Source organism: Barbatula barbatula (genome assembly GCF_947034865.1).
Source record: "Barbatula barbatula genome assembly, chromosome: 24".
NCBI classification, from domain to species: domain Eukaryota; kingdom Metazoa; phylum Chordata; class Actinopteri; order Cypriniformes; family Nemacheilidae; genus Barbatula; species Barbatula barbatula.
Genome location: NC_136787.1, coordinates 4,599,525 through 4,616,979, shown reverse-complemented (window position 1 = coordinate 4,616,979; position 17,455 = coordinate 4,599,525). Strand labels below are relative to the sequence as shown.

At 39.8% G+C, this 17,455-nt stretch overlaps 1 protein-coding gene across 1 annotated transcript in view; it reads left to right on the top strand.

Annotated features, from left to right (window-relative positions):
- The first annotated feature begins 259 nt into the window (after positions 1 to 259).
- LOC306889112 (uncharacterized protein) overlaps positions 260 to 17,455 on the top strand; it is a 104,531-nt gene continuing 87,335 nt past the window's right edge. Inside the window, exons 1-2 of the mRNA XM_079447816.1 lie at positions 260 to 328; positions 1,644 to 1,743. Of these exons, the coding sequence (XP_079303942.1) occupies positions 326 to 328; positions 1,644 to 1,743 (103 nt within the window). The 5' untranslated portion in view covers positions 260 to 325. The remainder of the gene's footprint in view (positions 329 to 1,643; positions 1,744 to 17,455) is intronic.

The following is a 17,455-nucleotide window of genomic DNA, read 5'->3' as shown; positions in this document are numbered from 1 at the left end:
GCTTCAAACTTGAATGATGAAGGTTCAGGTGAGGATGAAGACAGCCAGGATGTACAAACAGGGGAGTCAACAAACAGTTCTTTGCTCCCAGTAGGACATGATGGTATGCTGCTGTGTTTTCAAATTGCAGTTGTACTAAATATAAGCATAGATGTAAACCAATGATTAGACAGTTACTGTTAGCCTAACTTGATGACAAGTGTATTATGAAAGTGTATTAGGCAGCCATCATAATACTTTATTTTCTTATTTGTTCCAGACATTTCTGAGTGCAGAACAGATGATTCTGTCCAGCCAAATAATGATTTGACTCATCTGGGACCTGATGGTATGCCTTTGTTTTATTCCATAATTAAGAATGTGATCGACTAAAAAAATTAAGAAATGCATGAGGAAGATATGTATTTTTAAGTGGCCATATACATCTAAAACTCGTGCCAAACACAGGATGTGTCGCTTTCTCACAATCTCCCGTTGCTAACACTAGTAATTTATATTTGCGGAAGACTCGCAGCACACTTAAAGTGCGCATCTAATAGAATATGAAGATTTACAGCACAGAGAGTAGTCATGCTCTCATTGTTTGTGCATATATATATCTCACTCAGTGGCGGTTCTACATTGAATTGCACCCCAGGCGAGAACATCTTTGAGCCTCGAAAAAACTAAATTATGTCAACACCAGCTAAGTAGTGTCTTACATTCAATTATTAATCTGCTATGTCATGTTTTTATGACAATTATGACAGGTTAAGATGTATTGGTTAATGTAAAGTTGTCAACAAAGACCTCAAACAAACAATATTTGCATTAAAAATGTCATAATTGAGCGAATGACACTTAATGACAGTTGTCATAATCATGCATAAAACCTTCATATTCATGACATGTGTGATGTAGCAAATAAATAGCAAAGGTTATGTTCGTCTTAGAAACTAGCTACAGATTGGAAAATTCTGTTTGCTCATTACGGGACCTTACGTTAACCCAACTGATGGAAATAAATAATAATAACTGAACTTGTAACAGTTTTGTTGCAAAGCACAATATTATGGTGAAATTAGATCTCGTGTTTGTTGACTTAAAACCAAATTTGTTGTATAAGTTCTACCTGCCCTGCGCGGGCCTCGAACCGGCGTCTGTCCGAATGAGAGTTGGACGCTCTAACGACTAGGCTAAACACCACAGTGTCTTTTCACACAACATGGCAGTATCGATACAGTAATCATAACATAGAGAGAACATTATAGTTGCATACCTTTATCTTTTCAGCATACAGGGGCGCCAATTTGCCAATTCCCCACACAATGAATGAATAGATAATAGATAACCGATTTGCGGCGGCCCAGAGTTTCTTTTACTGCTCGTGCCGGTGCCGACCCCCACGTGACATGAAAAAATGCCGCCCCGGGCGACTGCCCGGTTCGCCTGTGCCTAAAACCGCCACTGATCTCACTTACCTGTTCCTTGTGATCTCCAATGATCTTGCATTTTGTCTCCTTTCCTACTTTTTGTACATTGGCTTACAGAGTCCAAGAGTATCTGCATTTTCATTAAGTCTCTATATATTTGTTATATGATGTAATTGAAGGGCACTTATCTTTAGGTGGGAGTTGTAAAAAAATGTATTTGCTTATCTACAGACATTTCCCGGTCCAGAGCAGAGGGTCCTGTGCAGCCTCAACTCAGGGTCTTCCCCAAGACACTGCATGGGACTAGAAATAGAGCCTTCAATGCTTCATGGTATTTGGACAACTCATGGATAGAATACTCTATTACTAAAGACTCTGTTTTTTGCTATGCCTGCAGGCATTTCTCCCTTCCAAGTGCCCCATCATCCATTTTCATGTCAGAAACAGGCTTTTCTAACTGGAAAAAAAGCCTTGTGCAAGGAAGGTGGCTTTAAAGGTCACTCTAAATCAGACCATCACAGAAGTGCAATGTTTGCATGGAAACAGCATCAAATGGTTATGCAAACAAATACATGCATTGTAAATTCAATAAATAAAGAGAGGGAAAAGAAAATTAATGAGAATCGGGAATACATTAAAACAATTGCAGAGGTACTTCTCTTGACTGCCACCCAAAATATTGCCCAAAGAGGTCACAGAGAGTCTGTTGACTCAAACAACAAGGGTAACTTTTTAGTCATTTTAGAGCAGATTGCTAAACATGATCCCCTAATAGAGAAGCGCATGAATGCTTATAGCAATGCCAAGTACACAAGCAAAGGTATACAAAATGAAATAATTGAAAGCCTGGCAGAAATGGTCCAAGCTGATATAGTAAAAGAAGTTAGAGAAAGTGAGGTTTTCAGCATAATTGCTGATGAAACCAGAGACCTTCAAAAGAAGGAGCAAGTATCACTGGTTATCAGGTATTACTACAATGGAATGATACATGAAAGCTTTCTTGACTTTAGAAGGGCTGACAGCTTAGATGCTGCAGGTCTCACCAGCTTGATAATGAATTGCCTTGAAAGACATGGACTAGAATATCGTACCAAACTGGTTGGTCAGGGCTATGATGGTGCTGCTGTAATGAGTGGCAAGCACTCAGGCGTGTGCACAAGAATCCAAGATGTGGCAAAATATGCATTTTTTGTGCATTGTAATGCACACTGTCTAAACCTTGTAATTGTGGATAGTGTAAGATCAGTGTCTGATGCAGATTGTTTTTTTCTCTCCTACAAAAACTTCACAGCTTCATGTCTGGATCGTATGTACACACTAAATGGCTTGAAATTCAGAGAGAAATGTATGGTGGCCATTCTCGTGAAATTCCAAGACTAAGTGATACTAGGTGGGCTTGCAGGTATGCAGCATGTCACAACCTGTTAGATAGACTCCCTGCAGTAGTTCGTTTGCTTCAGGAGATTGGACTGGAGCGTAATGGGGATCGAGCAGTTGATGCTCGTGGTTTACTAGGCCAAATTGACTTAAATTTCATTGGGCTTCTGGTAACTTTTAGTAAAGTACTGGGCCAGTCCAAGTTCTTGTCTGACATGCTGCAGTGCCCCTCATTGGACCTAGCAGCAGCGGTGAGTCTTGTGGATGCATTACGTGACACTTTGCAGCATTATAGGACTGATGCTTTTTTTAATTTAGTATGGGCAGAGATTGAGAAAATTGCTGTGAATTGTGATGTCACTATGGAAAAGGCTGAAAAAAGGCAGTCAGTGAGCAACAAAAGGCTAAGTGGATACTTAGTCACTACACCAACTGGTGAGCGCAGAATAGATCATCATGATAAGGAAAGCTTTCAGAAACATACATTTTATCCAGTGCTTGACTCAATGATGGGTGAACTCAAAAGACGTTTCTCTAAACCAAATTGTAAAATAATGAAATGAATCCAATCCCTTCATCCACAAAGCAGCACCTTTTTAAATGAAGATCTGTTGGGTTTTGCTAAGATTTTGGATTCAAATGTTGAGGATTTAGCACATTTGTTGCATCAAATCAAGAGGGTGTTGGAGAGGAAAGAAAGTAGTGGCATGAAGAGGCTGACAACTCTCCTTGAGTTTGTAATTTTTTAGAACCATTTAAGGAGGTGTTTCATGAGCTTTTTAGGCTTGGCAAGATTGCTGTTGCAATACCAGTCAGCAGTGCCTCATGTGAACGAAGCTTTTCAGCTCTTAGCTTAATTAAAAACCACCTGAGAACAACAATGGGGGATTACCGCTTGAATCACCTTGGAGTATTGAGCATTGAATCCAGGAGGGCAAAGTCACTTGAAATGAATGAATTTCTCAAACGTTTCAGCGTCAGTCACAAAAACCGAAGGATTGTTCTTTTTTAATATAGGACTTATCTGTTTCTCAGTGTATTATAAAAATGTCCTGTTACTCCTGTATATTTTCTGTTATATTAGACTTTCTGTTACTGCACGAGTGTTTTCTAATGTGAATTATAAAGACTGGCCTGTTGTGAAAGGAAAAGTCATACAGGTTTGAAATGACAAGAGGGTGAGTAAATGATGATACAATTTTCATTTTTGGGTGAACTATTCCTTTGACGGTTGTGTTGTCTGCTTACATATTGGTCTGTAATCATCTTAGTTTATCATCAGTAAACCTGCATATCCAGTGTGTCATTACAGAAATATGCTTGTGCCAGCAGTAACTATATAATGAAAAATTATTGTAAATTATAGCTGGCCCCCTCTGTAAACTGTGGCCCCTGTCTTTAAAAAACCCTAGATCCGCCACTGGGAGAGTTACAAGCTGGTAAGCTTGTGAACAGCAGAATGGTGGTAGTAAGATTCACTGAGCAGGAGGCAACTGTCCAAGTAAGAGAAGCCATAGGAAGCAATGCCCAACTGATTCTGACAGATCACAATGGAGTTGAAATTTTGGACTCAGAAGGAACAAGAGAGTAGTATAATCATATACTATGTGTCAAAATGTTTGATTGATTTATGACCCTCCTGTCAAAGGTCTGTCATCCTGACAGCCTGTCACTCAAATGGTTCTTTTATAGCCTGTCAATCTTACTGACATTTATGTTTTATGACTGTTGTAGGGGTGCCTTTGGCCCCCACTTTTCCTGCAGGGTTAGTCCCCAACACCTTTTCAAACCTGGTTGCTTTTTCTATCAGGACACCTGCTGGGAAATGTGTTTTTGAGTAAATTTAGAGAGAGTTAGAGGCCTGGATAGAAGCATTAATAGGCTAACCCTTGTAATATGTTCGATTGTCTTAGTTTAATTTTGTAACATGAGATAAGACGTGGCCCCCCACATGTCATTCAAATTAGTTTATGGCATGTCACTCCAAACAGGCTAGTTTATGGTCTGTCAATCTAAAATAGGAGGGTTTTATTGTTTGTCAATCTAAAAACGACAGCTTTATAGCCGCCATGTCTACCTAAAAACCACTTACCATCAATAAAGGTGTTTTTCACCCTTTTGACATGAAAGCACCGAGGGGTCACATTACCGTGTGAAAGTTGTTTGTGTATTTTAAATGAATGAGAGAAATCATGTAAATTTTTGTGTGATGTTTCTTCTAAGAGTTTACTTTGAAAAAGTGTTCAAGACAGACATCTATATTTAATTAGGATAGCTATGCCTAGACGAACCGTCTGAAATGTGTAAACCTATCCTGAGGGTTCTTGTTATGCTAACGGGTTGTTTGATAGAGACATTTGGTAGACAAACGCCGTTACATGTCTACTAGTGTTGTTAAGACATGTAATGAAACAAACATACGATTGAGTAAAAAATTAAATAGAAAAGGTTATAACTCTTCATACACTTATAAGAGGTGCTACTTTTTGGCTGATTTACCAATAAATAGTTATTGTAATGTTTTAGTGACTATTTTTCAAAAATCTATATGTTGGTTTTGGTTATACCTTAATCAAATTATCTACTAGGTAGACATGGAATACACACACTACCACACAGCTTTTGGGGTGTAAGTTTGAAACATGTTAATGACGGACCCCTGCTACGCTCCCAATGGGTATGGTGTCATTAAAAAAGTTTAAAAGAGGGTTCTTGTAGAGTCCTTGTGTCGAGACGGTACGGACGTGTTGTGGTAACAGATATTCGATACTCTTTTGTTGTCTTGAAAATAACTTACAGTTTTTCTAAAATGGCAAGCTTTCTGACCAGTATGTTGGTTTTCATTTTCTCTTTATAACAAAATAAATAAAATGTCTGTATATAACTTTTGTTACGGTTGTCGGGGGACTGTTTAACAGGTTGTATCATACCGTAGGTGCATTAAACGATCCGAGATATTCTTGGCTTGCAGTAGAACTAAACGCTCTTAATCACGCAGCAGGTGTCTAATTTTTTATTTTTATATATAAATCATTGTTCGTAGAAAAACGCCGCAACATTTTTTACACGTTATTTTTATCAAAACAGGAGCAACACGGGGGTCTGTCGACACAGCCCCGCAAAACCCTGACGTTAGAAGGAGACTCATTGGTAATTATAAAATAGTTATGTCTATAGTTGTTCAAAAACCCTATATAAACATGTTAGTCACACATTTTCTTTTTACATATGGCACCAGTTTCTGGAGACATACAAAACGACGAAACACCACAGTTTGGCTACGGCGATAACGACTCACTAAGTAAAATACACTTATTTTGTTTTATGTTTTGATAATCCGCTAGAAATGTAGATATGTGTTTTAAATAATGTGTTTTGTAGGGTCTTTATCGCGATTGGTGGCAGACATCTCGAATGATGTGAACATATCTACAGACTCTGCGTTACCAAGTACCTCTATTGCTCCAAGGACGATTGTAACGGCTGCTCAAATTCACCCGGAGTCCGCAGGCATTAACAATCAACGAACACCGCAGGCTACAACACCGTTGTGAAATCTAAATAACGGGTCCGGTGAGTGAGTCTAGGGGTTTTTATATTTATTTATAATCATCTTGAACCTTTTTGGTTATCTCTCTCGCCTAACACATATTTTGTTTTACTATTTATTTCAGAGGCTGTGTGGGACGACGATTTAGTTGAAGCGTGGGAAGCGGCAGAGTTCACCCAGGCCGAACCAACAGGGGCTTCGGCTAATAATAGAGAGATTGTTTCTGGCCCTGACACATCGGAGTTGCCAGCTAATCAAGAGGCGTTCAGAGCGGAGGCTCGTACATTACCGACGGCGACCCCGGCAAATGGATTTGAGGCAGCGGCGATTTTACGACGTTTGGATCTGATTAGCTCCGAATTGAGGATTGCGAGAGATGATCGGCGTCGTTTGCGTGATGAAAGACGGAGAGACAGAAGGGACTTTGAAAAGTTAAGGAGTGTCATCACCGCAACATCAGTATCGCTGAGAGAAGGTCTAGCGAGACAACGGTTGATTCGTAAGGCTCTAAAAGACATTCAGGACGGTCAAGCGCAAAGTGTTGTATTATTTATGGAGATCATTAACATGGGCAGACGCAGATCTGGTGAGTAAACACCGTGTATATAAATCACTTTGCCCATGTTTTATTGTTTTTATTTTTATTGTTATTGTTTTTAAAAAGTGTGTATATGTGGGATTTCAACCGTGTTTTTAAAAAGTTTTAAATAAAATATTGTGAAATGGCCGCAAAACGTTGTCAGGGGTCAGATGATTCTGAAAGTGAGTCAGCAGCAAAAATATTTAGATACCACAGTGACGGTGGTTCACACCCCCCACAAAGTGTTTCAGACACGTTACAGAGATTAATCTACACAGTCAGGTCGATGCATAGACCGACTACTACAACCGAGTCTCTTTTAGCTTTAATTAGTACCGTTCGTTCAATGTCAGATGTACAGCCAGAACCAATTGTGGCTCTAGATGCACCTGTTTTAAATCAACATCAAGTTGGTTACGGATTAGACATTGTTGATGCAAATAATGTTGATGAAGATATTGATGATGCAGATATTGTTGATGACGATGATATAGTTGTTGATGATGAACCGGTTGTAAGAGATGTAAGAAATGTTGAGACAAACGAAACAGCCATACCCTCTGTTTGTTTAAATCCTAGCGAAGCTCAGCGATTAGTAAGAGAGGGCGGTAGTGTTGGTGATTATACTGTGGTCCCTAGAAGAAGGTTTAACATCTTGGAAATACATAGGGTATTGAACCTGCGTTCGATAACATCCAACGATATGGCAGACTATGTTCGTCTTTTACATGAGGCGTTGACTGAAATAGTTCAATTTTCGCGACAGCTGGCTGGTGATGGCGGTTTGTTAATATCACGTAACGAGGTGCTAGTCTGACAGCTGATGTTAATACACTATTGTCACCTAGCAACAACTATAGCGTAGAGCTTTTTGAATACCAGATCGAAAAGATAATGCAGAGCAACGCAGACGTGTGCGTTGACGATAGATTGGAATTGAAAGTGTCTATAGCCATGTGTAGACAAGGTGGTGCGTATAGAAAACTCCGTGACACAGCTCATAACGAGGTTATTGCGAGAAACAGAATGAATCTTTTCTGCCCCGTTAATATCTCAAACAATCTGTGTTTTGCTATTTGTCTGGCACATTTTCTGAACCCCCAAAAACAACACACAGAGTTAATACCATTAGCTTCAGCATTGCAGAATGCTGCTGGTCACACGGATCAGGATATGATAGGCTTTAATGACATAGCAAAGTTTGAACGTCAGTCTTATGTTAAAATAGTGGTCTTCCACAGGTCAGACACTGGTGTGTTGGAAAAGTACAACACAAAAGATGCACCACATAACAGAACAGTGTTTTTGTACCTGCACGATGGTCATTATTTTATGATTAAGAACTTAAAAGCTTTCATAGGTACGCCTTACGTTTGTGAATTTTGTTACAGGGGTTACACATGTCGTAGAGATCACAGCTGTAAATATGTGTGTGATATCTGTAATGGGTCTGAATGTTTCAGACACACTGTGAAAAAAAGACAATGTGGTGACTGTCTTCGTTACTGCAGATCTGACTATTGTTATGACATGCATAAGAAACCACCGCTTGGTCAACAGTTTTCGCAGTGTGTTGTGACCAAACATTGTCCAAAATGCAATAGACTTTATCACATTAGCGGCACAGATCCTAAACCCCACAAATGCCCAGCAAGTTGTTGCGTCCATTGCGGTGATGTGTTGGTTGCTGATGGAGCCCATCAGTGTTTCATACGACCGATAACCCCTAAGGAACCTGGTGTGAAATACATATTTTATGATTTTGAAACACGCTACCAAGACGGTAAACATGTTCCGAATTTTGTGTGTGCTATCACTTTTTCTGGTGAGGAATTCACAGCAGAGGGTACAGATTGTGTCGACAGACTCCTCAGACGTTTCAGACAACCGCGTTATAAAAATTACACATGGATTGCACATAATGCATCAGGGTTTGACAACTTCATACTTTTGGAACATTTCACAAAAGTAGGGCTCACACTTAAAATCACAATGCAGGGGTGTCGTTTAATTTTAATGTATGACAGCGGCTTTAAGCAACGTTTTATTGATAGCTACTCATTCATACCCATGCATTTGGCCAATACAGCGGCCGCGTTAAACCTGTCCTGTGAGGATAAGGGATACTTCCCACACCATTTCAACAGGGTAGAAAATGAAGATTATACAGGCCCTTATCCAGACAAGCATTTCTATGGGTACGAGACCATGAGTGATAAAGACAGAGGTCAGTTCGATGCTTGGTACACAACAGTCACCGATAAGGTGTTTGATTTTAAAAAAGAACTAGCCATGTATGGCAAGAATGACGTTGTTTTGCTGAGGGAGGCATGTATGAAATACCGCGATGAATTCATGCAATGAACCGGGATTGATCCGTTTATGTGCACCACATTAGCATCATGCTGTATGGCTGTGTACAAAACACATTACCTCCCAAAAGACACTCTAGCTCTTACCCACAACAATGCATACACCAATCAGAACAAGGCCTACTCCGATGTCTCCATCGAATGGCTGGAATATGTAAAAAAAACACGGGGCATAGACATTCGACATGCTTTAAACTACGGTGAGGTGTCAATTGGTAAATATTTTGTTGATGGGTATTTTGACAATTCAGATGTAAAGACAGTTTTTGAGTTTTTTGGATGTTTCCACCATGGATGTTTAAAATGTTTCAGACATGAACATGTTAACCCCCTCTCAAAACTATCCTATGGTGATCTCAGAAGACAGGTTGATGACAAACTTGTAGTGTTGAAACAATTTTATGGTCTGAAGGTGGAGGTGATGTGGGAATGTGAGTGGAAAACAGCTAAACAATCCGATCCTGCTGTAATTGTTTTTATGTCCACATATAAACACCCTGAAAGATTGAGACCACGCGACGCTTTATTTGGGGGGCGTACTAACGCGTTCAAATTGTACCACAAGGTCGCAGAAGGTGAGAAAATAAGATATGTCGATTTCTGCCAAGCCAGAAAGGAGTACCCTGTAGGTCACCCACAAATCATTTTCAAGGATTTTGAACCTCTAGAAAATTATTACGGACTTGTGAAATGCTGTGTTTTACCACCGCGTAAACTACTACACCCAGTGCTTCCCATGAGATTTGGTGGCAAGTTAATATTCCCCCTCTGTCGCACCTGCACCGAACAACAAAACCAAACAACCCCCTGCAGACACACCGATGATGAAAGATCCATCTCCGGTACTTGGGTTAGTATTGAATTGTTAAAAGCTGTAGAGAAGGGATATTTTGTGACGAACATAGATGAGGTGTGGCATTTTCCACAGCGGTCGGATACCTTGTTTTGCGAATATGTTAAAACATTTTTGCAGTACAAACAGGAAGCCAGCGGTTATCCAGAACATGCGGCAACGGACACTGACAAACAATCATACATCGACGACTATTTTGAAAAAGAAGGGATTCAACTGAACCCTGCTAAGATAAGTCACAACCCGGCACGTCGCTCAATCAACAAGCTATTGCTTAATAGTTTGTGGGGCAGGTTTTCAATGAGGGAAAACCTACCCACATCAGAGTTACTTTCAGACCCGGAGGAGTTTGCTCAGCATATTTTTGGCAATGGCTATGACATCAAACATTTCTCATTTGTTTCAGACACTGTAGCGATAATTCAATGGTGTTATGCTGATGGTAAGGGTGGCCAGACCCGTGATATAAACATTTTCTTAGGAGCATTTACAACAGCGCATGCTCGTTTAGAGCTGTATGGTCTAATGGATAGGTTGTCCGATAGATTGTTGTACTGTGACACAGACAGTGTCATTTTCACATCCAAAGACTGTGATTGGGAGCCACCATTGGGTCCTTACCTAGGTAATCTCACCGATGAAATCGGGTCAGGGGGCTTCATAATCGAATATGCTTCAGGAGGCCCGAAGACATATGGTTATCGCACCAACACTGGGAAAGTTTGTATGAAAGCCAAAGGTATAACGCTTAATGCAGTAAACTCTGAGGCTATCAGATCGGACACTCTGATAGGACTTGTCAATCACTATTTTGTGGGGGATGGCGATAGTCGTCACATACTGGCCCGTATGGACGGTATTGTGAGGGATAAAAAGAGGTTTACACTCCATAACAAATCACTAGTCAAACGTTTTCGAGTGAATTACAATAAAAGAGTTCTGCTTGGGGATTACACTACACTACCATATGGCTACTGACAACGTTTTTGGTCATCGAGGTGTGCTAGACACCGAGGCATTTGATTTCAGGTTACAACATCCATTTTCATGTGTGATAAGTGGACCATCAAACTCTGGGAAATCCTTTTTTGTAAAAATGTTGTTGCAAAATGCTGTTACATTGATTTCTAAAAATGTGGAGAATATTGTATATATTTATGATTGTTGGCAACCATTGTATGACGATTTATTGAAGCTGTATAAAATTAAATTTGTTGAAGGTATACCACAGACTCTCAATGATGATCATTTGTTTCCTGTCAATAAAACAAATCTGCTTATTATTGATAATTTAATGAAAGAAGCCAGTGTTAACAATGAAGTGGAAAAGGTGTTTACACAGTATGTACACCACCGAAATCTTAGTGCTATTTACATTGTACAGAATTTATTTTGTCAGTGTAAATCCAGCAGGACCATCAGCTTGAACACAAACTATTTGATATTGTTTAAAAACCCCAGAGACGCCACACAGGTAATGGTTCTAGCCAGACAGATGTATCCAGGCCGTGCAAAATATTTTATGGAATCTTATCAGGACGCAACCGGTAAACCTTACGGATATCTCATGATTGATTATAAAGCAAAAACACCTGAACAATATCGTCTCAGAACAGACTTACTCTCTACAAATCCGGTAGTGTATCTACAGAAAAGAAAACATTGAGACGATTTAAAATGTCTGCTAAACTTTATAGAAACCTCCCCGTGTTAAAGATGCTTTTAAAAGCCACACCCAGCCAGAGACGGGTTATTTTACAGTCTACATCTGATGAACTTATTGTAACGCTGTGTGAGCTCGCCCTTAATGTACTTCATGGTAACATACCGCTCACATCGCAGCAATACCAGAAGCTAAAACGCCGGAAAACAGTGCTTAAATTTGTGACAAACAAGAAGATTGATATTAAAAGAAAGAGACGGATGAAAAACCAGCAGGGTGGTTTCCTTTTGCCCCTCTTAAGCATAGCAATCCCCTTTATTACTAGTTTGGTTACTTCTAGATAAATGGAGTTTGCCGAGAAGATGTCTTTAGTCCCACAACATCAACTCGATAAACTAAAATCTGGTATACCACGTGAGTCTATTCAACAGTCGGTGGAGAATGATTTGGACTCTGCTATAAGGGACATCCTACACAACTCTGAAATGGCATCTCATGAAAAAGCTAAACGGTACACAAATATTTTACAGAGATATCTAACATTTGCTAAGCAAGCTGACCGCGAGACATCTATGTTAACGTTAAACATGCCTCTGTCTGATAAAGAAACATCTAATCATGTACCGAATGCTGAAAACACTAGGTTATACGACAACGTGGTGAATGATGTATTAAAGAATATACCGCAAAGGAGCTTGAAAAATACTCGATACATCTTAGATAAAATGACTAACGCTAAAGACATCGCTTCATGGACTGATTCTGGGGAGTTTGTATATAAAGGCCGGAACATACCCGGATCACACATGTTGGATTTAGTTAAAAATGTCATAGCCCCATACAATGTCAAAGATGAAAACCGACCTCTAGGATGGATAGAGTTTCTGGAGACTTTTGCAGCACTAAATATACCGCAACCTACGGTACCCAACCGTCATATACGGCGTGTAATCGATAATTTTAAAGTAGGTTCATCGCCTGATAGTTATGCAACAACCCCGAGGGGTAGAGATGCGAGAGCCGGTACCCCACGTCATGATAACGACCATTCTGACGGCGATGTTATCATTTCGCCTAGTCGCAAACGCTGTCGATGGATGCATCTCTAATCTTTTCGTTTTATTTTGACATAAACAAGAATATTCTGTTATATTTTGTGTGTGTGTGTGTGTGTTAATAAAAATAAGTCATCGCAAAAATAAGAATCTTGCACTATTTGTTATTTATTATGGTTTTATTCCAGTACACAATTATACATTTTGCCAGTCTGAACACATTGAATACATTTAAACACATTTTTCTTATTAAAATGGTTATAGGTTTTTAGTTTTTTCACAAAAAACGACACCATAGTATCGTTTTTATCTAAATCATCAGAGTACAAACTCATCATGTATTCATAATCATAAGTAGTGGACATATGACGGAGAAAGAACATGCAATGTTGCCCACACGTGTCTGACGAATAATTCTGGACTTGGTTGTTTGAGTATATCACACTGTCGCAGTTAAGAAATAGAAAATTACTGATTTGTGTTGGAAACCGGGGGTGATCGGGTTTATTTCCAAAACTGTCAAAAAAGCACCCAACCCCTTCCCTGGTTATGTATATGGCTAACCAGTGTTCCCCGGGGAGTCCTGAGGGGTGTGTATTGATTATGACCATAGATGGTACTGTTCTCAGACGTTCTTCTGGTAAATAATCACACGGCAGCACACCTAGAAAATGTGTGTTGCATGATATTTTATCCATCAAGACTGTGAGCTGTACGGTATTCATTTTAATAGTAATCGATCAAGACCTGTCTGCGATTTGAAATTTCAAGAATCGAATCATAAATAGCATAGATTACAAGGTTATTGTACGGGGGAGCGGTTGTCGAAACCGTGCTTCTAGTCTGATATTTCCAGATTTGATGAGAGACACATGTCTAGAACACTCCTCATCAGGAGTCAAATTAAATGAATATAATGTGTACCCGTGCAAATATTCTTCGCGGTCAATAGACAATGCTTGGTTTTTCAGATGTCTTCCAGAAGACAGAGCTAGTTGATAGTACTCCCGTATAGCAGAACCGGTCCCGTATTCAGGTTGTAGCGGTTTGGCCGGATGTTGCTGACCGTCAACATATACGGCCAAGAATTCTAAATCGTAATTTTTAAAAGCAAAGGGGTTTTTATTATAGGCCCCCGTGAATGCATCGTTATCAACCATGGCTATGACCAAAGACTTGGGGAGTGTTCCTAGAAATACATTTTCCTGGGTCACGACGCGAGAACCAGCGGGCAGCGAATGATTTTTTAATATTACTCGTTCAATAGGGTATTTGGCTGTTGCCGAGAGCAGTGCGTGAGCATGACCCAGTCGTACTGCTGGTGACACGGTAACTTTTTTCACAAAAAGTGACGCAGACTGAATATTTATTTTATAATTTATATTGTCATCCCTCATCAGACAAAACTCGTCTTTACACCTAGTCATACGGATTTTGATGTCCACACCATTAAGCATAAGTTTTTCCTGAAAAAATATGTCATTGTGAACTGGTGCTAATAATTCTACAACACTGCTGGCATTAGTGTACGCAGCTCTCTTTGTCAGACCCGCATTTCCTCCACCCGGATCTGTACAGTCCGTATGTCCGGCTGTATCTTTGTAAAAGAGACCGGCGGAAAACGTTGTTTGAAGAACATCTTTTCCGTAGTTAAGAAGACACTCTATAACACATCGGTATGGATATGTGCTGGAACTCTGTTAGATAAGTCTATCTCCAAGTGATACGTCAACCTGTGAAAAAATGGTGGCTCCTGCGTAGTTAATGAGACCTACAGGTGCTCCATCTACAATATCTGTGCCGTCCGGATTTGTGATTTTGAGACGCAAAAACAATAATGTATTATTTAGATCGATATAATCTTCTCCATTGCCCGCTATAAAAAATTCCAGGGGTGCTGTGTCTGATATTGCAGATAATGGTGGTATCTCAATATAGGCATTTCTTTCAATTGCCGTTTGAGTTAGAGGCACCGTGAACAAATCCAATTCTGATTTAACACACTCTTCTGACATGCTGTGTAGCAATGCCATGATCTAGAAGATGGTGTTAGGATTTCTCTTTGAGCTTATTTTACGCTTTACCGACACCCTACGTTTTCGTTTTACAACTGAGACCTTCTTAGATGACCGTCTTTCTTTCTTTTGAGAATGACCCCTCCTCTTGTCACCTGGGGGTCGTAGCAAACGTTTACGGGACATTACCAATAGACCCGAACCGTCTTGTGGGTGTTTGTTATGGTTAAAAGCGCTTGACATTGTGTTACTGACAACGTCACTAAGTATGTTTTTTGCAGCTGATTTAAGATGGGGTTTCGCTATGTTGAAACCTCGCCTTAACAGAGGAATAGCCATTCTAAAGAGGCCTCTAAACAGACCCCCAACACCTCCTCCGTACATAACAGCCCCGCCGGCATACCCTGGTAGAGCGCCACCTGCCTGGTTCGTATAGTAAGCCATGTAGCGTTCAGGATCATGATTATAATTGTTGAATAAGGACATTATTATACGAAATGTTTCACAGGTCTAAAGTGAAGCTTAACGCTAACTTTGCCGTATGAAAACTTTACGTGTGTATTTTGGTCGTCCTTAACTTCAATGCCAATGTCTGTGATGGTTGTTTTGTTTATAGACACGTAATGCACTTTGTCGTATCGCAAACAAACCATATGCTTATTTTCTCCGGCTATATGAGCTGTACCTAAGAGAGGTACATAAGCATCACCAACTGACTGGTAATCGATAATGTCTGTGTATAAATACAAGGTGTAGAAGCCCCCTTGTATATCTGATTGATGCGGTGCATACGTCACAACATCCGTGTCGTTATTAAAGTCAGCAGATATGTATGCATGCCCGTGTTTGTCCGCCTGTTGCTGAGTGTGCGTTACACTGTTTTTGTCGATATTAAAATCCGTTGGTACGTATGAAGAGCCACCTAATGGAGCCCCGGGTTTCGCTCCTAAAATATTGGCTAGTTTCCCGTAAAAAGTCAAAGATATGTTAGGTTTTGCATTCAGAAACACACAGTTTTTCACACTGTCATAGCCGAAAGATGAATGCGGCGTAAGGGCCTCATTTATCTCTCTAACCAGAGAAGCAATGTCATCATAATACCCCGTTTTTATACGGTAACGTATCGGAGACATTTTATTACGCATCAATGAATCGTCATCGTGTTTATTCTTCTTCTTCATAGGACCACCACTGAGCGGGGGTTGGCCGACATTTATTTCAAAAAATGCATCTTCAGTATTAAACGTATACCACGTTCTAGGATATTCGAATTCAACAACCCCCACTTCCCATTTACCTTTCACATGTAATGGGTTGGCTAGGCACGTCCTATAATTAGAAATAGTGTTGTCAGGATACACCGCCAACGATGCATTGCATGGTAATACGACATAAAAGCCGTCGCTACCCATGGCTGTTTTCTAAATGAATGTCGTAGACTACTATGCATTCTCCTTTTTAAATCGAATGTACTTCGACCACTTCTTTTTCAGGGACCCAGCTATTAAATTTAGACGGCCATCCATACCATTTTACCAAGACAATGGTCTTCTTACCCTGCTTTTTCTTGTCCAAGATTTTTTCTACTTTAAACGTATTGTTTTTGCTCACCGATATTTTTTGTAACTCTGGCTCGTAAAAACTACCATCAATAATATCTCCGTCATAATCACAAAGTTTGTAAACTGGTGGGTCTCGTTGTACACACTTGTTCACCGTGAAATACTCTTCTGTATAATTTTTCTCGTAACCCTTGGCGAATGGACCCCTCACTTTGGATAGTCTTACAATATCTCCGATTTTGTATTTAAACATTGGTTTAACACATCGAGCATTCCTAGGTCCGTAAAGATTTTGAAACACTGTGTCTTCGTTGTTTTCGTTAACATCCACTGGTCTCATTTGAATACTTCGATGAAAACTGGTGTTATAACCCAGCGTAATGTCTTGTAACACATCTACGTATCGACGTGTGTTAGCGGCTGTTAAGTACCGCCACATTCTGCTTTTCAGAGTTCTATTAAAACGTTCAACAACGCTAGCTTTTAAATCCGATGCTGTAGCAAAATGTTGAATATTATACTTTTTAGAAACAGATTGAAACTGTTTGTTAAAGAACTCACCCCCGACATCTGTCTGTAATTTTTGGGGGATGCGTTTATCAGCAAGTATAGAAACAAAAGCTTTTGAGACTTCAGATCCGGACTTATTCTTCAAGACGCGAGTCCATGCGTATTTACTAAATACATCTATACATGTTAAGAGAAATTTGATACCGTCGTTTTCCTCGGAGTATGCTGACATATCAACCAAATCCGCCTGAAACCGTTTATTCATACCATAAACAAATACCCTGTTTCTCTTGTATTTTAGGGGTGCCGTTTTATGTAATGTATAGGCATCCTCTGCTGCGAGCCACTCTGAAATTTGTTTGTCAGTTAGTCGAACGCCTGAGTCATTTAAAACACCCCGTTTTAAACGGTTTTTACCACCTAAAGACCCCGGGTTAGACGGTGTGTAATAAACCTTTTTCATGAGATCTGACATGTTGTCATTTCAACAGACACAGACATATAAA